General features: G+C 42.5%; 1 protein-coding gene across 2 annotated transcripts; it reads left to right on the top strand.

The window, feature by feature from the left end:
- The first annotated feature begins 12059 nt into the window (after positions 1 to 12059).
- EXOSC9 (exosome component 9) lies at positions 12060 to 23039 on the top strand. Of its 2 annotated transcripts, XM_081304658.1 has the most exons (12): positions 12060 to 12228; positions 12308 to 12402; positions 13286 to 13405; positions 13522 to 13624; positions 14706 to 14843; positions 16832 to 16914; positions 18151 to 18283; positions 19236 to 19324; positions 19951 to 20097; positions 20638 to 20819; positions 22588 to 22666; positions 22905 to 23039. In XM_081304658.1, exons 1-12 carry the CDS (start codon positions 12163 to 12165, stop codon positions 22987 to 22989), a joined length of 1320 nt encoding a protein of 439 aa, XP_081160784.1. In that variant the 5' UTR covers positions 12060 to 12162; the 3' UTR covers positions 22990 to 23039. The 2 variants fall into 2 exon arrangements, with proteins under 2 accessions (XP_081160784.1, XP_081160785.1); XM_081304659.1 differs by lacking the exon at positions 12308 to 12402 and having other exon boundaries at positions 12123 to 12228.
- Positions 23040 to 23084: the final 45 nt, after the last annotated feature.

Genomic DNA, 23084 nt, shown 5'->3' with positions numbered 1-23084 from the left:
CCAGCCTCCAAAGTTGTGGGAAAGAAATGTCTGTTGTTTAAGCCATGCAGTCTAGGTTATTTTGTTACAGTGGTGCAAGCTAATACACATCCTCATATTGAAGGAATTGTTATTTTCTGATTAAGAGGAGACTAAATTAAGATAAAATAGATAACAATTACAGATGAAAATATGGAAATTAGCTGTTAGATTTAAAAAGTGTCAAAGTGATATAAACAAGCTGGAGGTGGGATTCATATGGGAAGACTGAGATAACCACATATTTGAATATTTTCTGGTTGGACCTCTGCTTCCTTTGGGCCTGGTTTTTGGGGGTCTGCAAATCTGCTGTAGTCAATATTTTTTGGGGGGGTGTTACTGGGGATTGAACCCAAGTGTGCTTTATGACTGAATTACATCCCCAGCCCTTTTTATTTTTCATTTTGTGACAGGGTCTGGCTGAGTTGTTGGGTGTAGTCAGTTTTTCATTGCTGTGACCAAATGACCTGACAAGACAATTTAGAGGAGGAAAAGTTTGTTTTGGCTCATGGTTTCAGAGGCTCAGCCCATGCATGGTTTGCTGACTCCATAGCTCCAGGCCTGAGAAGAAGCAGAAGTCACGGTGGAGGGGTGTGGCAGAGGGAAACAGCTCAGGTAGGGTGCCAGGAAGCAGAGAGGCTCTACTCACCAGGGTCAAATATAATCCCTCCCCCAGGGACCCGCCTCCTCCAGCCACACCCTACCTGCCTACAGTTTCCTCCCAGTTTCATATATATATATATATATATATATATATATATATATATATATATATATATATATCAGGGATTGATCCACTGATTATGTCACAGCTCTCATAATCTGACCATTTCACCTCTGAAAATTCTTGCACTGACTCACGAGCTTTAGAGAACACCTTGTATCCAAATCATAACACAAGGGAAAAGGACCTTGGAGGGAACAGAAAGTCAGAAGGAACCAAAGTGCCCACAGAGTCAATATGCTAAATACTAAAATTCCACCTCTCCAACCAGAAGGTCACAGGCTCATGTCCAGTGTGTTGTTTTCGGGGGACCATATCTGATCAATTGGGTGACTTAATCCACTTTGGGGAAACTGGTAGGACCCTAGAATGCCACCAACACCCTCCCTGCTCTCCAGAAGCACTCATGGACCACATGTCGTGAGAGCCTGAGTTGTTTCCTATGCCAAGGGCCTGGGGCCTGAGGCCCTGAGCTCTCGGCCTGCTGTGTGCCCCTGGCCAGCGCTGGGGAAGCTCATCCTGAGTGTCCTGTGCCCACTCCTCCGCACTCCCTCGGCCTTGCCTTGTCTGTGGCCACTGAATGCACACCACATCACCTTGTAAGCCACCGGTGACGGTTGTGGCACATCTCTGAGGACACCTTCTTCTTGCTCGTCCCCCACCCCTCTCTGGAGATGGCCACGCTGCTCCTGTGCTTCCCTGTCCCATCCACCCACCCACAGTTGTTCTCGGCAGCTCTAAAGCTCTGCTCTGCTGAGGTGGGGGCTAGTGGTGCTCCTCGCCAAGTGGGCCGACACCACTCTGCTGCCAACGGCTTGGCCTCGCTCCAACAGCGGCTCCTCGTCTCAGCGCAGGAGGGGAACTCAGCCCTGGGCTAGGAGCCCTTGGCCTCCAGGCTCCCCTGGAGGGGCTTAAATGCCCCATGCACAACTCAACATGCGCCTGTGAGGATGCGCTGTGGAACTCAAGATTTCACAGCACGTGGGTTGAACAAATGATCAGTTTGCTAATTGGTGCCACAAGTCTCAAGCCAAACAGACCTCAGGCCCAAGGGGAGACCACAGAGAAAGCCACCGGCTCCCAGTCCTCAGGACTGCCTCCAGGAGTTCACCTGGACCTCAGCCATAGGCCTGAGCATGGCCCAGCCTGGGTTGCCAAGCGGACCTTATATTTCTTCCCAATTTTTATCTGTGACACAGAAAACTTTTCCAGAAGGTTAAGGGGAAATCCCACCGTGCTGATCATTTCACCTCTGAAAATTCTTGCACTGACTCACGAGCTTTAGAGAACACCTTGTCTCCAAATCATAACACAAGGGAAATGATAGTATAGTCAGTAGTTTAAGTTTCGTACATGATTTGTTTCAGTACTTATCTGCTATAAATATGATTCTGAATGATGTCAATGAACCGGCACATGATCCATCAACATATAAACGCGGATCACCTTCTCTGTAGAAACTAGAGCTTTAGGTCCACTTGCCAAAGCCTGATTACCAGAATACTGACTGGTAGCCTGAAGGGAAACTGGGTGTCCTGAGAAGCTTATGAACACATTTCGGATGGCCAGATGTCTGATGGGATTTTTTGGATTCTGTGAAGCTTCGCAGTTCTGAACAAATGTCACCAGCATGGCTCTGCGGAACTTGGTGCCATGCTGCACTGCCGGGCACCCGGCCTGGCAGTGAGAGGACCAGCTGCCCTCTGTCCTGCCCGAGCAGGCTTTGGGCAAGGGTGGGCAGTGTCACCGAAACTTTCCATAATTTATATTATGTTGAAGAGTTTTCTCTAAACAAAGATCTACAGTTACTTCAAATACAATATTTTCTAATTTGGAGATTTGATTTATTTGTTTCAGAAACACTGCAGCCTTAAAGTTGCAGTCTGGCACAGGTGTTGGGGCTCACACACACACCGGACCAGCTGCCTTCCACTGGCCTCTGACGTCTGGCACTCTTCTCACCCACCTCAGCATGGGCATCCTGGCCTTCCGAGGTTGTTGGAAATGTGCAGAAGTGGCCTTGGGCAGTGCGGGAAGGCAGCCGTGACATCCTGAGTGGGCTTGTGACTCCACGGACACTCCGTCCCACTCTTCCCCTCTTCTCTCAGCCACTCTTTCCTTCCTTCTTTCATCCACTATTCAGAATTTGCTGAGTTCTCTCCAGGTTGCAAGCCCGGACATCGTGGGCAGCAAAGTGAACCAAGCTCATGGCCATGCTGCCCTGAACAGGCCTGACCTGATTGGATCTTGAGAGCTAAGCAGGGTTGGGACTGGGTGCAAGAATGGAGAAGAGTAAGTGACTCTCCTCACGGAGCTGAGTGGGACATGGCGGAGCAGGCAGACCACCTGAAGCTTATGTCTGCCACAATGGGGGCAGGGCTCCATCCAGCCTGGGCTTCAGCAGGGCTTCTTGCTGTCTCTGGGCTGAAGCCTCAAGAGTAAGGGTCAGGACTTGACCAGGAGAAAGTGTTTCAGGCAGGGAATCCCAATACAAATGGCTAGAGGTGAGAGAGAACTCTGTGCCTTTGAGTAATTGAAAACAACTCAACAAAGCTGAAGATTAATTGAAGTGCTTACAGGTGGGAATGGGGAGCATAAACAGGGACTACATCATAAACCCCTGTGAAAACCATGGTATAGAGCTTAGGGTTTAAGAGCAATGGAATTTATGGGTGTGTAGTATGGAACAGCATGATTAGACCTAAGGTTTGGAAGCATCAGCATAATGTGGAAAACAAACAGTATCAGGCAACATGATGGTAGTGAGAGAGACACACACAGGGGTCAAGTGTCGAGTGGGTGGCATCAGTCAGTCTTGGTGCTTATGAGAGAGGGAGGAGTGAAAGGAAGAAGTCAAGAATGACGCCTTGATTCCTTGGGTACTGGGTGGGGGGCTGCCATTCACCAGAGGAAGCCAGGAGGAGGGACAGGCTTGTGGAGAAAGATCAGGAGTTCAGTTGTGATGCTGAATTTGAAATTTTTGTGGAACATATGGAAACATCCAGAGCTCAGGAGGGAGGTCTGGCCCAGTCTAATGGATTTGGAAGTAACCCACATATGGCTGGTATGGCTAACAAGGAGGTGGAAGTTTAGGGAGAATCATAAAAGGAGAAATTTTCTCAGGTAGACTCCCATGAAACATTGACGCTTAAGAGAGGACATGAGGAAGAGAAATTTCTGAAGGAACTGAAAACAAATGCCCAGAGAAGGAGAAAAATCAAGAGAATTACAAGTCGTAAGTGTCAGGGAAGTTTGTATTTTAAGATCACAAATTACACAGAAAAATCAAGCGAGATACTCAGTTTTCGTTAGTTCAACAAGAGGAGAGGTAAGTCAACCCAAATTCCACAGACAGAGACACTTATATACACACTGACAGACTTCCAACCTTCAACTAATGGGCCCGTGGCCCCCAGGACTCACCAAGGACCGATCTGTGGCTCTCCCACCACCCCCGCTCTCTAGTGCGCTATGATTCATCTGCAGCCCCAGCACTCCAAAAGTAAAAGAGGAAAGAGAACAGGGCGTGGGGTGCCACTTAAAAATTCTGTGACCAAAGCTAAATCCATCTCAGTGGTCCCCTGATTGAGCTGTTGAACTGCAACTTCCCAGGGGGAGAGAACTCATTCTCTGAAAACTCAGTCATAGAGATGTACTGCAACCCAACCTGCTGACATTATGAAGCTCAATTCTCATATCCTACTATATTTTCCTTGGAAAACTGAAAAAGGGAGATCTTGAACTATTGCTTTTAACATTGAAAAACTTTTTTAAAAAATATTTTTAGTCATATATGGACACAATATTTTTGTTTATTCATTTTTTATGGTGCTGAGGATCAAACCCAGCGCCTCATATGTGCAAGGCAAGCACTCTGCCACTGAGCTACAACCCCAGCCCTGAAAAACTTTTTTAAAAACATCTTTTTGGTTGTAGATGGAAACAATACCCTTATTTTATTTACTTATTTATTTTTACGTGATGCTGAGGATCAAACTCAATGCCTCACACATGCTAGGCAAGTGCTCTATCATTGAGCCCCAGCCCTGGCAACCAACATTGAAAAACTGTTACTACTAGTTTTTGCCTTGGACCACACCATCTGATATAAACTGTATTAAAATAGAAGGAAGGTATGCATAGTTCAATCTTTTGCTCCATTTAAATTATCACAAATTATTCATTAAACAAAAAATGTAGTTGGAAAGGTTTGCTGAAAAGAAAGTGGCTGACTTATTTCCAAGGTCCAGTTAAAACTGAGAAATTAAAATATATGACATCTAGTTCATGAAGGGGTTAGGTATACAAAAATTTCATATTTTCATTTTTTAACTCCTTCAAAACATATGGATTAGTGAAATAGAATTTATTTACAGGGCAGAAGAATGTCACATTATGACTCATGTCCTACCTAAATTTTCCTGTTGGAAGCTTTTCTCTAACAGATGAGTAATCTAATTTTATGTTGGATCAGCTCCACAATTTGAAACAGAGTTAGGGTTTGAAATAAGCATCAGTTGCTAGTTGTATAATTTAAATGCTCTTCAAGGACAATGTAGTCATCTTGTTCCTTCCTTAAAAAGCTAAAATTATGTAGAAAATCTCTAATGGTCTTCATCACTGATAACTGTAAGTTGGGTTTTCATCCTGAAGAGAACAAAAGTTCCCCAAGACCCCAAAACACAAAGAAGGAGCAGCTGTAAACCTGGTGCAGTGGCAAGCTTTCCTGCAGCTCCATGCCATGCTGAACCAGGTGCTCCAGCAGGTGGGAGTGAGCATTAGGGATGTGGGAGGAGGCCAGCAGGAGCCAGCAGGGGCTCTGAACAAACTGTGCCTGATGGTCTGATGTCCTCACAGCTGTTGTGCAAAAGTGATTTGCAATGCTGGTGTAATGCACATGAAGGAAACTAAACCATGAAAAAGACTGAACGTTTTACCTATAATAAGATATGCAGGTAATCTACTTACTAATGATATAATCCACTGATTTTGCAAAGTCAATCATTCAACAAATACTAATGCACCCCTTACTCTGTGTCTTGCACAGAGCTAGTATCCACGGTCCATATCTTCTTACCATTTTCCCTGTGAGGTAGAAACTCAGTTGATACACATGTGTGGCATCAGCATGCAGCCTCATTCAGCTCCTGTCACTTGAGACCTCAGTGACCTTGAGAAAACAAATTCCTGTCTCATTTTGCTCAGTCTGTAAAAGAGTGATAATAATAGCAACTACCTGGCAAAGAGATTGCAAAGTTTAAATAAATTAATTTCTTAAATACCTTTGGAAAGTCCCTAGTACATATTAAATCCCTTTGAGTGTCAGCTAGACTCCATTTAAAGAGGTGCTATTGACTGAATGCTGGTGTATCCCCAAAACTCATTTGTTGAGGCCTAAATCCTCCACGTGATGGTGGCCGGCAGTGGGGCCTGTGAGGTGGGTCAGGAGTGTGCCCTTATGAGAAGATGTACAAAATGGTGGATCTGTCAGCCCTGTGTGGACACAGCATGCAGGCAGCCCTCAGCAACCAGAGCCTCTGCAGCCTTCACAGCTGTGAGAAATAAGCTCCATTGTCTAGGCACTGGGTCTCAGCAGCCTGAGTGGCCTAAGACAAGAGGTGCCATCCATGAATAGTCCACGACCCCCCAGTCCCCCAGCTGGCATGTAACTCAGGGCTCTCTGTTGCTAAAGCCCATGGTCTATAACAATTAAGTTTTTAAAAATGTGTACCTCTGTTGGCTGATTTCAAAGAACTCCTGACACCTACTGCTTTATACCGACTGTTGTTTTAATAACGCCTGTTACACCTAAGGTGTCTGGAAAGTAGCTTTGTGCTGAAACTCTCTTAGAGGCTGGAAATTGGGCTTGCCAACCTGAAGGCAACAGCCCTCCATTTACAAGGCATATTGTTATATCTCTTGTGTGCACCATGTGTTGACATCACCTCATAAAGAATAAATATTGTGATAGATGTTTATCGCTTGCTAAATATGGGCTCAGGCTATTTAAGTACTTTTGCACATTAACATTCAATTCTCATGACCACTTTTTAAGATGACGTATTGTTATTAGCTCCCCCTTCCTCACCCCAGGGAGACTTATGACTTGACCCAGGTCACCCAGCTAGTAAGTAGCTGAGGTAGAATTTGAGCCAGGAAGCATGGTCTGGAGTCTGAACTCCCTTCCATGAAACCACATGGAGGTGTACTAGGAACTCACCCAACACCTTAGGCAAGTTGTGGCCTCTTCAGAGCTCAGTTGCTCTGTTTCCAGCAACATTCTCTCACAACCTCTGTTATGGTTTGGAGATGAGGTGACCCCAAAAATTCATATGTGAGTAAATGCAAGAAGGTTTCCGGGTAAATGACTGAGTTGAGAGCCTTAACCAAATCAGTGAATTAATCTCCTGATAGGGATCAACTGAGTGGTAACCAAAGGTGGGAGGAGTGTGGCTGGAGGAGATGTGCATGCCTTTGGGGTGTATATTTGGTGAGCTGAGTTAGTCTCTCCTTGTTTGGTGGTGGCTGTTGTCAGAAGCTGGTTTCCTCTGCCACACTCTTCCACCATGATGTTCTTTTTCTATTTATTATTATTTTTTTGTACCAGGGATTGAAACTAGAGGCACTTTATCACTGAGCCACATCCCCAGCCCCCTCCCCCCCCCCTTTTTTATATTTTATTTTGAGACTGCTTAGGCCTTGCTAAGGCTGGCTTTGAACTTGTGGTCCTCCTGCCTCAGCCTCCTGAGCTGCTGGGATTACAGGTATGGCTCCATGCTCAGCTCTGCCGTGATGTTCAGCTTCACCTTCAGGGTCAAGGAATGGACTGAGACCTCGGAAACCACGAGCCCAAATAAAATTTTCCTCCTAAAATTGTTCTTGTCTGAAAAGCCAGCTGACACAGCCTCCTTGATTAATTCGACCACTAATGTCCACTTGCCTAAATATTCATCCCCTACTTTTCCAGTTTCCACACTCACCAGAGGCACCTGCCTTCTGATCCCCCATGTGCAGAGCAACCTCCCAACCACTCTCGTCATGCAGGCTATACTTTTCTATCACTCATCATTGCCAGACACTATTGTGTGTTGATTATTTTATTATTCAAGTTAAGCTCCAAAAGACTTTAAAAATTATACATTTTCCTAGTGCTAGAATACAGCCTAACACATAGTAGGTTCACAGGAAAAAATCTTATAAAAATGACTGAATTTTTATAGATTATTTTAGGTTTATTATAATTATTATCATTATTACCAGAAACAAAAATTAAAGACCACCATTAATATTAATGTATAACCTCTCATTAATTTAAATTTCCCCTTCTAGTTCTTGATCACAATTTCGTTTGCAGATGTGTACTCATAATGAAGATTATCATTTTTCATTTCCAGATAACATCATCAGATTTTAAAAATCCATTGCTTGCTGCAGATGGCGATGTACACCTGTAATCCCAGCTACTGGGAGGCTGAGGCAGGAGGATTACAAGATCAAGTTCAGCCTCAGAAACTTAATGAGACCTTGACTCAAAAAATAAGAAGGGTTGGCTATGCAGTTCAGTGGCAGAGTACCCTTGGGTTCAATTCCCAGTACAAAAAAAAAAAAAATCCATTGTGAAATGTATTTTTTGTTTGGCTTTTGACAAAGAAATCTTTCAAACTCAGGTTTCTTCTTCTTTTAAATGAAAGCGAAAATGGTCAAGGCTTTTCTGATTGTGCATCAGAAGTCATGTTCCCACACATTTAACATTGCCCAGGTGAAAAGTTTAGTTAACTTTAGTTAGTAAGATTCTTGAAATACATTTCCTTTCAGGCAACCTATTAGAGATCATTAAAAAATTCCTGATCATTGAAGAAATCACATGTAAGGGACACAGGTCTAGTGTTATATGCTACAAATTCCTTCAAAAAATGTTAGCAGCAGGTTGATGACCTTTTGGTGGCAAAAAATAAAATACAAAATAATTGTCAAATGGAGATTTTCTTTGCACTATCATCAAGGTGAGATGAGTTGTAAAATCCAGAAGGGAAGCTCATCTGAGAAGTTTATTTTGTTGCTTCTTAGCAGCTTAAGACAGCACACAAATATTGCCTCTAGATTTCAGTCAGGATTCCAGGTGCAGCTGAACTAGATTAGCTCAAGGATCCCTCTTACCTAGGATGCTGCCTTCAAGCCACTGGCCAGGGCTGAGGTCTCTGCAGGAGGTGCTACATGGCAAGCTCAACATTCAGTCTATGATTGCTGGGAGGCTCTTGTACCTCCTGGTCTGTGCACTGAGGGCCTTAACATTTACCAGGCTGTTGGTTAGGGAACACTGTCAGCTCCTTGCCACATGGGACCCTACATGGAATCTTGCTTTATCAAATCCAGAAGGCAGGGAGTCTGCTGGCATGACCGAAGTTATATTTTCTTGTACTCTAATCACAGAAGTGCCACAGACTTCATGTTTTTCTGTATTAATAAGCCCTGCTTCTAGTTGTCAAGCCAAGCAAAAGAAATTGGGTTTAGGTAACCTAATAATAGCAGCTTTATTCTGTACATATATGTCAGAGGGCAAAGTAATTAAGTGAATAAAGATCCACAAAGATAGGAAGTAAATGATAGGTATTAAGGGTGAAGATAATACACTTGGCATAGAAATGGATTCCCATTTTCAAGAAGCAGTATGGTATAGTAAGTATGAAGATAGTCTCTGGAGACAGGCCTGCATATGAACCCTGGTTCTGATTTACTAGCTTTGTAAATGTGGGCAAATTATTCAATCTCTTGTGCTTCATAAAACAGATAATGACAGGCTCATTGTAAGAAACGGTGAGGGATGTCAACTGGGGGAGGCCATAGTAGGGAGAAAGGGGCATGAGAACTTTTGGTACTACTCAATTGTGTTGTTAACTTTGTGCTAACATCATATACTAATTTTTAAAAATCATGTTAAAATATACCTTGATTATCTTGAAGGTACTACTTTTTAATATTTATTTTTTTACTTATAGGTGGACACAATATCTTTATTTTACTTTACATGGTGCTGAGGATTAAACCCAGTGCCTCATGCATGCTCGGCCAGCGCTAAACCTCTGAGCCACAACCCCAGCCCTTGAAGGTGCTACTTCTACAAAATAAATGGGGAACAAGAGGTAAATATTTTAGGTGAGCACACCTCATTTAACTCGGATGATGCCAGTCACACCACACATAAACATTTAGTCTACAGCAGGCCACTGTTGAAATCCTAACCACTGATGTGATGGTACTGGGAAGTGGGGCCTTTGATTAGGTCATGGGGGCAGAGACTTCACGAACAGGATTAGTATCCTCATGAGACCCCAGTGAGCTCCCTTGTTTCCTTGCAGTGAGAGGACATGACAAGAGGAGAACCATCCAAAATAAGAAACAAATCTTAACCAGACACCAAATCTGCTGGGACCTCAATCTTGTACTTCCTAGTTTTGATATTTTGTGAAAGATGAATTTCTGTTGTTCATAATCACCAGATCTATAGCACAATGTTACAGTGGTCTGGACTAAGACACCACAGTAACAAGTTAGCACAAACATAATGGGGCAAAGCAGCATACATCTCTTTGGACAGTTCTGGAGCTCAGAAATCGACATGTCCAGGCAGCTCTGTTCCTTTTGAAAGTTCTGGGAGAAAAAAACCATTTCCTCGCTCTCTCCTGCTCTGGACTTTCCCACATCCTTTGGTTTGTGGCCCCTTGCATCTTCAAAGCCAGCAGTGCAGTATCTTTTTCTTTCCTGACTTTTGCCTGTCATCACATCTCCCCTCTCCCACTTTCTAACTCTGCCATCTCCCTCACCCAAGGACCCTGGTAATCACAATGAACTCACCCAAATAATCCAGGATCATCCCCTCAAGACCCTTAAGTAACTTTAACATACTTCAGTTCCCAGAGAGCAAGATATGGGTGTCTTTAGGAAGAACCATTATTTTGCCTATCACATTACCCTAGTGTAAGTGTGGGTATGTATCTGCATAACAAAGAATTGACCCACAATAACAATTTTAATATGATTTTATTTGTAGAAATCAAATCAACACAGCACTTTTCTGAAACATTTATTGACATTAATTTTTAATAATTTAGAAAAAACTCACTCTCTTTCCAACTCCAAATTTCCAATGTGGGAAAGAATAAGACTATTTTGATAAAGTCCCTTTTCATCTCTGAAAGAATTATGAAATGACCACTGGAAAAAAATCAGGATTTAAGTGAACTTAATCAGGAGTTCTGGTGTGAAACTACTACACACATTAATTCACATAACCTCCTATCTTGAAAACTAATCAACTGAGCAGGTAGACATAACTTTCATCCTTTCTTTCTTCCTGACAAGACCCGTCCTCAGACTGAATCCACTGAGTCCCCTCCACCTCTCTGCACAGTATTCCTCCTGCTTCAAACACTTAGTTTCTTAGTCATCTTTTCCTGCAACTACTCCTATTAAAATACTAAAACAGGGCCCCTGTTGTTGGAAAATACCGGCCGGTGTGAGAAATCGCTTGATTTTGTTTGTTTAGGTTTTTACTGTCTCTTCAAAAAGAGGATCTAAATTCCTGGAAAGAAAGGACCCTGCCTACCGGTTTTCCCAGCACTTGTTCTTTCTTGGGATACAGTAGCCCTCTTTAGACACTTACTGAGTACACGGATTGCAAGGGGCGCCAATAACGACTAAAATGTATCACTTGTACGAAAAAAAAAGGGTGAGGAGACAGCAAAAAGCGCCCGGAGCCCGCGCAGGGCGGCCCTGCCTCCGCCGTCCAAACGCCAGGCACCGGCGGTCACCGAAGGCTCCCCGCCCCCGGCCCAGCCCCTCGGGTCTCTCCCACGACACACGCACCACCGTTCCCATTTCGCAGGCGAGTAGCGTGAAGCACTGGGCCAGGCAGTCGGCCGGGGCCGCGGAGGGGGTCGTCGCGATGACCACTGGCGAGTGCCTCTCCGGGCGCCGGGCGCTGAAGGAGAACCGCCGCCGACAGGTGGTTCGAGACGCAGGAGGGAACAGCTCCGCCCGCGCCGGGAGCGGCGAGGCGCGCCGCAGCGTCCCGACTCTGGCCCCCGCCTCCGAGCCCCGCGGCTCCCCAGCGGCCCCCAGTCCCCCGCCCACCGGCATCGGTCTTACCGAACCCCGCCCGCCGCGATCCGCCGAGGCCGGGGCTGACAGGGGTCGAAGCCCGCAGTCCTCCCCTCCCGCGCTACTCCGGGAGAACACTCCCGACCCGATCGCCGACGCGCTACCCACCCACCTCGCTCAGAGTCTGCGCACTGGCGGCCGTCGCATGGCGGTGACGTCAGCCCGCCGACGCGCGGCCTGACGCCCGTCTTGCGCGCCGCACGTGGAAGCGCGGCCCGTTTCTCCTGGGACTCCGGTACGCGTGGGACCCGCGGCCTGACACCATGAAGGAGACACCGCTCTCAAACTGCGAGCGCCGCTTCCTCCTCCGCGCCATCGAGGAAAAGAAGGTAGGCGGCCCGCGGGGCGGGCGGGCCGGACGCCGCTGCCCCGAGCGCGCGGGCGCGTGACCGCACGTTGTGCTTGCAGCGGCTGGACGGCAGGCAGACCTACGACTACAGGAGCATCCGGGTCTCCTTCGGGACGGACTACGGGTGCTGCGTGGTGGAGCTCGGGAAGACCAGGTAACCGCGGGACGCAGGCGGCGCCGAGCGGGGGCGACCTCGCCCGGCCGGGGGTTTACGAAGCAGCCCTGAAGTCTGCACACCACTTGGTGTAGCTGCCCAAAGTGAGGGTGTTCCGGAGCGCAGAGCTCGGGTTCTGGGGCCACACGTGGGCTGCCATCGGGAGCGGGTGTTGGCTGCGTGAGTACCACGAAGCTCTGACCGGTAGGCGTCCGGTGGACCGTGGCCTGCGCCGGGCACCTGGCCTGTGCGCCCCGCCCCTGTGCACCTGGCCTGTGCGCCCCGCCCCTGTGCACCTGGCCTGTGCGCCCTGCTCCTGTGCACCTGGCATGTGCGCCCCGCCCCTGTGCACCTGGCCTGTGCGCCCCGCCCCTGTGCACCTGGCCTGTGCGCCCCGCCCCTGTGCACCTGGCCTGTGCGCCCCGCCCCGTGCCCCTCCCCTGTGGGCGTCGTGCCCCGCAGCTGCGCGCCCCTTGTTCCCGGTGTGGAGGTCCCGAGCTTTCCTTTTTTCCTGAGTGAAGTAAGAATTCGAAAGTTGTGAGGACATTAGGTGCTAGTACCCTGGGAAAGCTCAAGTTTTCTTGCCATCTTGTATCAGTATTTCTTTTAGAAAACAGTATTAAAAGTCCTTCATTTTCCTCTGCATCTGTGGAATAGTAAATACTGTGATCAGTTACTTTTCTGGTATCTTTTTAGGCATATTAATGTTTTTTATCTCTGCATGTATTCTGTTAGTATGTTTTATATGTAATCCTTATCTCATGTCCATTTGACATATTGAGAGTAAAATTTCAATTGTTTTATTTCTTACTTTTTTTTTCTTACTTTTTTGATAAGAAAGGAAATATATTTAGTTAACATCTTTGTACCTATATCTCTGCAGAGTTCTTGCACAGGTTTCTTGTGAACTTGTTTCTCCAAAACTCAATCGGGCAACAGAAGGTATTCTTTTTTTTAACCTTGAACTCTCTCAGATGGCTGCTCCAGCATTCGAACCTGGCAGGTATTTACATCTTTATCTGGAGTTGCTTTGGTCATAGAAGAACCTGACAGCTGTAACCTGTTGTTTTAATGCCTGGTGTTACATTTCATGACATTAGCCCATTCCTGTTTTCATAGGCAGTCAGATCTCTTGGTGAAGTTGAACCGACTTTTGGAAAGATGTCTAAGAAATTCAAAGTGTATAGACACTGAATCTCTTTGTGTTGTTGCTGGTGAAAAGGTGAGGAATGAATTCTTAATCTTAGTATAGTTGTTGATTCATTGGTTTCTAGATCTATGCTTTCATTCTTAGAGTTTTGGTTAATTTAGGTGGTTTTTTTAAAATTTGTTTTTGTATTGGAGATTAAACCCAGGGTGCTACATCCTCAGCCCTTTTTGCTTTTTATTTGGAGACAGCATCTCTCTAAGTTGTTGAGGGTCTCACTGAGTTGCCCAGGCTGGCCTTGATTTGAGATCCTCCTGCTTCAGCCTCCCTAGTCACTGAGATTACAGGCATGCACTACCATGAAGGTGTTAATTTAGTTTTATACTGGTTCATATCACTTCAAGTTTTCCCAGGTGCTGCCCCTAGAATTTTTTGCCATCTCTTTCTTAAGACATAAGAAAATATCTTAAAAGGGTTAAAATAGCAACTTGGATTTGTATAAAAATGTATTATTCACAGAACTTGTGGCTCTTTCTTATAAGCTGTCATTTACTTTGGGTGACTTGATAGGAGGAGGTGGTGTTTTCCTTTTTATGAATAAAGAACATATTGCTCCTTCATGTGGATAGGTTCATTGATTTACATGGGCTGCCTAGTGAATCGTAAACAGGGCTTACACTGGAGATTTTAGTCAAAAACTTGTACTGTGTGAGAGTATGAGAACTTTATTTTGATGAGGGTGTCTGATTAGGTTTTTTATTCCAAAGAAGTCATATCACTTGTGGCTGAAGTGACACTTTAATTTGCATTTCTTTTAAGGTAATCATATTATCATTTAAAACCTAACATTTTGAGATTTGTAAGTTAGCAGCTAAAATAAAACCATAGTTTTGGACTTAGGAAAATCTCAGGTATAAATGCTGGGATGATTACTTTTACTTAGAATATGCAGTTTGCTTTTGTCTAATGATTCATATAGAAAGGTAAACTATTAGTATTTCAGATCTGCTTTTTTGGGGGGAGGGTTTAAATTTTTCCGCATTTTTATTGATAAAATGGAAGAATTAATTGGAAGGAAGAAAATTGAACAGTGTTACTGTTAAATAACCACTGGTTTCATTTAGTTAGGTTTATTTTTATTTTAAACTTGCTTTAGGTTTGGCAGATACGTGTGGACCTACATTTATTAAATCATGATGGAAACATCATCGATGCTGCCAGCATTGCTGCAATTGTGGCCTTGTGTCACTTCCGAAGGCCTGATGTCTCTGTCCAAGGAGATGAAGTAACCCTGGTAAGCCGCCGTGATTTGAGCCAGACCCTCCCTCCCTATGGATGAACGGGTATTCTCGATGTGCAGACAACTTACTTTAAGTAAAGTCATGTTGTAGATGGCAATTCCATAGGTTGTGGAATATATATAAGGCAAAAGTAAATATGGTCAGAATTTTCCTTATTTAGATGTCTGTCAATATGAATGTAACCTTGAGCTTGGTTTTCCAGAAGAGAATGCAATAACTACTTCTTTGGATTGAACGTTAGATGAAATGGTTACCCATGTTTAGGGAGTCACATGTGAAAAATCCATGGTTCTCAGCACTGAAATGCTTATCCTGTGAGAGGCATGCAGAAACTGAACAGGACTGAGGGCCTACAGATTAACCTCTCTCTAGGACTTCTGTTCATTAAGCAAAGTAGATGGCAGGAGTCCATCCAAAACACCTGGAGAGGCTTGTTAAACACACTGCTAGGCTCCACTTCCAGAGTAGGACTGAGGTGGGACTTTGCACTTCTGATACTGATGCTGCTGGTCTGGGGACCACATTTTGAAAACCACTGATCTTTGTGCCTGACTTTTGTGCTATGTCAGTTTTTTGTTTCGTTTTGGGTATTGGGAATCAAACTCAGGGGTGCTTGACCACTGAGCCACATCCCTAGCCCGGTTTTGCATTTTATTTAGCGACAGGGTCTCACTGAATTGCTTAGTGCCTTGCTGTTGCTAAGGCTGGTGGCTTTGAACTCTGAGATCCTCTTGTCTCAGCTTCTGATCCACTGCGATTACAGGTGTGTGCCACTGCACCCAGCTCAGTTTGATTTATATAAATTACATACTACAATAATGAAAATTCACTGTAGTCATAGTTTGAGCCTGGAAGTTCCAAAAGGAAACATCAGGTGCCCAATTTTTCCAAACAATCTAAAACTAGATTGGAGCATTCTCTTTATAGACTTAGAGGTAGAGTTTATTAACAGTAGAGAAAATGTTCCTTTAGAGAAGGTGGGTGGTTATAGAAAGTAAAAAAAAAAAAAAAAAGAAAGAAAGAAAAAGTAGAGGCCAGTTAGTAAACTTGGAAAAATAAATCACTTGTAAGATTATGTGTTGTTACTGTTGGGCATGTAAAATGATATGGCTGTGTTGGAAAAGTGTGGCAGTTTCTTTAAATGTTAAATGTAAACAACATTCTGTATTCAGAAAAGTAACAATAGAAGAATAAAATACTCCTCTAATGTGTACATCTTTTAGCACATTTGACCTTATAATATTAAAATAAGTTGAATGGCTTAGAACTAGGGAAAATTTTTTGTAGCAATTGTATGCCTAGGAATCTCTAGGAGGAAAAGAGCGTGTGTGCCTGAGAGATGTATGCAAATATTTATAGCATTCATTTAATAGCCATGAACAAGAAATGGCCCTAGGTTCACTAGCTGGTAAATGGACAAACACAGTGTACACTGATACAAGGGAGAACTTGGTGTGTTTCATCCACCGGGGGTCCACTGCTGTTAACTGCTGCAGGGTGGGTGAAACATGCCAAGTTGAAAGAAGCTAGGGGTGGAGACTGCAGATCACTGGATTCGTCTGTATAGAATACGAAGCAGAGGGGAGTTGGTCAGAGAGCAGATCAGCCATTGGTTGCTTGAGTGGAGGTGACAGAATTGACGAGTAAAGGACCTTAAGGATTTTGTGGGGTAATGGAAATACACAGTGGGAAGGCAGTGGTGGTGCATACTTATACCCTTGCTAAAAATGGATCATACTTACAAGAAGTAGATTTTATGGGATGTAAGTTATACCTCAATTAGGGTTTTGAAAAATGCATATAATTTTTTATAATTTTAAGGAATCTGAGTGGCAAAGTCAAACAAATGATTGTAAAAGAAGTGATTTAGGTACTCACCAAAATTTAGAAGGAATTTTATTTTTTACTACTTGATTCCCATGGTGGTATTTTGTATGTTGTGAACTTAAGTATGATTATTGAACCTCTTCTTCTGAAACAGTATGCACCTGAAGAGCGTGATCCTGTACCATTGAGCATCCACCACATGCCCATTTGTGTCAGTTTTGCCTTCTTCCAGCAAGGGTAAGTCCTGCCCTGACATGGGAAGAAATCATAAACACACAGGGACTTTGTAGCCCTGCCAAGTGTGTGGGCAGATGAGTGACCCTTGTTAATATTGTAGCACCTCATATTTCCTCCTGAGGGCACTAGTTGGCAAAGAGCTTTCTCATAGAAATAACAAAACAATTCCATAATTACGCTTCCCGATATTTTTCTTTTTGTAGTATACTTACAATTTGATGAATTTACCCTGGCACAGTAGAACTTTGCCTTTCTTGAAGTTAAGAATTACTGTAGATTTTGGAGCTTTGTTAGTTCTGGGAGCAGATCACAAGGGAGAATGATTCACGACAAAGAGAAAATCTAGTTTCCTTTGGCTTTCCAGCAGTCTATTCAATTTGTTGCTAACTCCTCTAACAGAAAATGTGGTGTCTCTTAGGTTCATGGGATGGTACTTTTCAGTGAAAGCTTGAGTCTTAATTCTTCAGAAAAAAGGGAAAGCTATAAAAATATGTATTAACAGTGTTGTGCATAAGAATTAGAAGGTCTCAACTTTAGCCATTGTTATGTGGAATTTTATTATAGGGAAATGGACCAGTAATGTCTAATAGAAATAAAATGCCTGCTATATAAATAATTTAAAATTTTTTCAAGATCACATTAAAGAGGTAGAAAGAGAATTTTTATATACTTTACTTAACCTAAAATATGTAAAATATTTTCATTTTATTATACTCAATATATTTATAACTACTCATGAAAATTTTACATTTTTAAATTTCCATTGAATCTTTGAAATCTAGTGTTACATACCCAGTTTGGACCAGTCACATTGCAAGGGCTTATTAATCCCATATGACTGCTAACTGCTGTATTGGATGGTGCAAAATGCTACTGCTTTTCATGTACCATTAGCAGAATCTAGAACAGGATGTTGGGGCAACGTTAACTAATTTAATGGTATCCAGCTTTTAATTAATGAGCCAGAAGTCATTTAATAAGAGATAGCATTAGGTTTGGATTATATGATGTTTAAGATGTGATTTCACTGCAATAGCAAGAAATAGCCACTTAAGTATTTTTGTTTACAAAAACATATTCTTGACTCCTGTTTCATTAAATTGACTCATACCCACAGGCTTAGGCAACTTTACTGTTGACTTCATTGATGCTGTCTTTAAAAAAAAATTCCATACCCTAAAAATGACAAGTACTTAGCCTCAGGATTTGTTCAGGATCATTTAATATTCATTTCAGAATGTATCTCTTGGTGGATCCTAATGAACGAGAAGAACGGGTAATGGATGGCTTGCTGGTGATTGCCATGAATAAGCATCGAGAGATTTGTACCATCCAGTCCAGTGGTGGGATAATGCTACTGAAAGATCAAGTTAGTGCTTTGACTAATGTGCCTTTAAGAATAGGTCTCTTCTTTTTAGAAGCTTTTTCTGTCTTTTAACCAAAATCCAGTGAGAGTACTTTATCGATTGATCCTAGGATGTGTGGGAATCGGGTTTCAGTACAATTGTTACATTCTGTTGACAGTGGACACTGAGGTGTTCTTGTCTCTGGCTGTTCCCACATGTAACCATCCTGAGCCTGACCCTTCCAACTAGAGGAACACTTTTTTTCTTTCAGTGAAGAAAGTTGCATGTCTTTTTTTTTTTTTTTTTTTTTAATGGCAAAAGGTAGAAATGAGGTAGGACGATAGTCTTACTTGTAGAATTTGGCTACCACTAGAGTGATTCTGAAACCCAGCCACATGCGAGACTCACATGGAGACTCATAGAAAGCAGAGTGCCGCTGTGGGACCTGCAGAATAAGTAGAGGAGAGCAGGGGCGCTGAGGGGCTTCCCATCCAGCTCCGCCACGCACTAACTCTGGGCGAATGATGCTGGGTCTTTGGGCCTGTTTTGTGTGTGTGTGTGTGTGTGTGTGTGTGTGTGTGTGTAAAATAGGATGAAAGGGTAAATAGATGTAGGTATGTAGCAATGTCCAGCACATTAGGTGCTCAGTAGACACTGGTTTCTGTTGTCCTCATGGCTGACGTTCTTACTAGTGCCATAGTCAGGCTCCTGTTTCTGTGGATCACTTATGGGAAGGTGCACACCTGAGCAGGCCTTTCCTGTAGTGTCAGACTGTCATGTAAGAAAGTCTGTCCTGTTAATGCAGTAGTTCTTCAGATGTTAACAGCTCTTCATCTTGCCTTGACTTGTGTTAACAATACATCACTTTCATATTTGGAAAAGCTTAAATTATAAAAATAGAGAGGCTAATTTCATGATTGTAGTTTTAAAGCCATATGGTTTGTTGTCTTTAACAGAATTCACTTTTACAAATAGGTTTTGAGATGCAGTAAAATAGCTGGTGTGAAAGTAGCAGAAATTACAGAGCTAATACAGAAAGCTCTGGAGAATGACCAGAAAGTTAGGTAAGTTTTCACTTTTTCAGAACTGAATGGTCTTTTTAATACATATTTCTGGGCCTTTCTTGTTCAAGGTCAACAATATAATTATCACACTTGATCTTTCCTTATTTGTTAACCTTAATTGAATATACTACTTGTGTTTTTGAAAGTTGGTTAAATTCTATTATATTTTATTCCTGTTTTTAAACATTACTTTTATTGAAAATCCGTAAGATTTTTTTTAAAAAATTCACATTTTCTTAGGGGAAAAACAATCTGGTAACTCAGTTAATGGAAAGAACACAAATAAGTTGATTCCTATCTCTACTTCTTACTGTGTTACCTTACCAAGATATGTAATCTAGGACTTCAGTCTCTTTTGTACCATATGTGAGGCTAATGCCTTCTTGGTAGGGCTGATTGAGGATCAGAGAGTGTACTGTAAGCACCTATCACATGCCTGGTACATGATTCCATAAATGATAATTATGGGAATTTGTTGTTATTTCCTTGACAGGCATGTTAGTCAAATAGACTATTCCAATGTTTCTCACCACTGAAGGATAAAATACTTTTTCTTCTCTGTTTTTTTCTTTCATCTGTCTTTATCATTCTCTGTCCACCCACCCACAACAAAAACCCACATACAGGAAAGAAGGTGGAAAGTTTGGCTTTGCAGAGTCTATAGCAAATCAAAGAATCACAGCATTTAAAATGGAAAAGGCCCCCGTCGATACCTCAGATGTAGAGGAGAAAGCAGAAGAGATCATGGCTGAAGCTGAGCCTCCTCCAGCAGTGTATCTTTACTGTGTGGTTTGTGCATAACAAGAGGGATAGCGCTGTTGGCTTTACTGATGTTGTGTGTGCATACTGACATTTCCTTTCTGAAATACTGTTAGAGAAAAAACTTAGTAGTATGAGTCATATGAAGTCAACAGTTTAACATCTAGCTTCTCTTTGGTTACTCTGCAGGAACCAGAAAATTCTCAATTGTGAGACCCATTTTAGGGACTGGAGGTGTGTTTCAGTGGTAGAGCATTTGCTTAGCATGTGCAAAGCCCTGGGTTACATCCCTAACACTGCCCAAAAATATTTTTATAGTATTTTCATTTTCCTTTGAAAATTTGTTATTTAGTATCAATGGCATGGTCAGGTTACCTTATACACTATTACACTTTATTCTTAAAAGTATTTTTCATTGTTCAGCTCTCCATACTACAGCTGTATTCTTTTCCATGAGAATTTGAGGAATCATTGAATAAATCTTACAAGATACGACTTTTTCCATCAGTTCAAGTAGCAGTACTTTTGCTCTTCAGTTTTCTTAACTTGTGAAGCATTGCTGAACCTGTGTTGTGGACACCTGGAACTGCCCAGATCGGAGAGGGAGTAGAGAACACCTGGGGTGTACTTGAAGACTCTGAGAAGGAAGGTGAGGAAGAAGGTGGCAGTGACGAGGCTGTCCTTCCTGATGACGTGAAGATGGACACAGCAGAGGTTTCCAATATTGGAAGCCAAGGTAAGTGATGCTGCTTGGCTTTTAGGTGATCCTGCTCAGGAGTATTGTAGATAACCTGTCTCCAGAAGCGTGTGCCTGACCTGTGTGTAGCTATGTAACACATAGTCTGTAGAGATCTGTGGAAAATATAGAGCAGCTACACATGGGGTATGTGACCCTTTCTTGGAGGGGCTAAATATTTTGTGATTTAAATTTCAACTAAATGGGACTAATTGCAACATTGACATCAATTCTTTTTTTAAAGAATGTTTATTTTTGTGTAGTGGTAGACTTTTTAGCATATAAAGTTATGGCAACATTTTTAATTAAAAATTTTTTTTGTACACGTATGTGGGCCAGTTTAAAGGGAATGAGTTTTGTAGTTTTTAGACTCAAAAAAACTTATATTACATCATGTAGTACAAACTTTCTACAAGAAGCAGTAACTCTGCATCTGTATAGAAGCCACCAGCCCCTTGTGGCTTACTACTAAACATTTGAAATGGGTTTGTCTGAGGGACTGAATTTAATTATAGCTAACATAAAATTAAATAGCCATGTGTGGCTAGTGGCTGCCATATTAGTGGAGAATTAAAGGACACAAAATTTCTAGAAATGCCTGAAATACTGTCCATCGTATGTGTACCTTGCATTCTAAAAGCTGAGGAAATGAAGATGTTTATTTTTGCCTTGGATCCTTTTGCTTTTATGAATACAAAATTCTGCCTGGCCCATTTAAGATCAGGAATTGCTTTTTGTGGTAAAAGGGTGAAGAGAAAACTCTCTTGGTGAGAACTTGCGCAGCTTTCCCAGGGGCTGTTTCTGTTTGGGGTTATCCAGGTAGCTGTTTACCAATGGAGTAAGCTGTTTGCCCCAGGACTCGTGTTCACAAGGTTTTCCCTCATTGATGACTCTGGCTGCCTTTCCTTACCTCCTTCCAGTGCTGGTGTCCTTGCACTTATACTTCATAAAGTTAATAGTTGGACACTTTATTTCTGGTTTGAAGACTAATTAATGAAACTGGGAGGATGGAGTTAGTATTCCCAAAGGATGTGAACAGAACTGGTGTGAACTAAAACTATGAAGAATTAATAGGCAATCAACCAATGAGGAAAAGGGTTGACTTGTATGTGTGTGTAACATGTGTTCATTATTAATGCTGTGGATAAAAAAAAGCAAAAGAAAATGGCCCATTAACATTTTTAATGGTCAGTCCTTGTAATAATGAAAGAAATAAATTTTAAAAAAAGTAATATATTTTGGCTACTGATTAGGCAGTATTAAATAGCAGTATCTACAAGGGTCCATGGGAAATGTTTTATCATTTCCACTTCTTAGAGGAATTGGAACAGTATTTCTGGATGGATTTGGTTAAAAAAAAAAATATCTTCGAACGTGCCTTTTGACCCAACAGTTCTGCTTCTGTTTATAGTGGAAGACAACAGCAGCTGCTAAGGTGGACCTTGTCCCTTCTTACCTAGAGCAGCACTGGCAGCTGGAGTCCTGACTGCAGGTCATTTGCAGATCAGATCTGATAGATGCTGCATAGATTCCTCCTGAATACTCCTGTGTGTTCAGCCTTTACAAATACAACTTAAGGAAATGATTTTTCTGAGCTCTAAGGAAAGACTTCAGAAAGATTTGGGAAGAACAAAGTTTATCGATCTGTAAACCCCAGAAAGCAGCTGGGAGACTCAGTGTGGAGTGGAGTGGAGTTTGGAATCAGACATAAATTCATGGAAATTTTCAGGAGATTACTTATATTGCTTTCCATGGTATTTTCTTCAAGATGCCCCTATAGTGCTCTCAGACAGTGAAGAAGAAGAAATGATCATTTTAGAACCAGACAAGAATCCAAAGAAAATAAGGTACAGATTTCCACTTTATTGCCCTCTGGTTCCCTGCTATCTTCCCCTTTTTCGTTCCTGTTCATTCACTCTGGTTATAAGAAGTCAGTGCCCAGTTCTGTAGACATGAGATGCCTTTCAAAGTTTTTACTCTCACAGCTGCCACATTTCATATCCTACTAGAAAAATAATGAAGCCCTAATTTAATGATCCAAAATTCAACAAGCATGTCATCAGTGAACTGTTACTTTATTCACAGAACACAGATCGTCAGTGCAAAACAAGAAAAAGCACCAAGTAAAAAGCCAGCAAGAAAAAGAAGAAAAAAGAGAATTGTTAACTAACAATAAGTTGTATATTTGCATATATAGTTATTAAAAGGATAATTTATTCAGTACAAACTACTCTGGGTATTTTTTTATTCATAATTCCAATATAT

Source organism: Spermophilus citellus (assembly GCF_964194105.1).
Source record: "Spermophilus citellus genome assembly, chromosome: 8".
Lineage (NCBI taxonomy): Eukaryota > Metazoa > Chordata > Mammalia > Rodentia > Sciuridae > Spermophilus > Spermophilus citellus.
The sequence above is the reverse complement of the archived record's forward strand: the minus strand, read 5'-3'. Positions and strand labels throughout refer to the sequence as shown.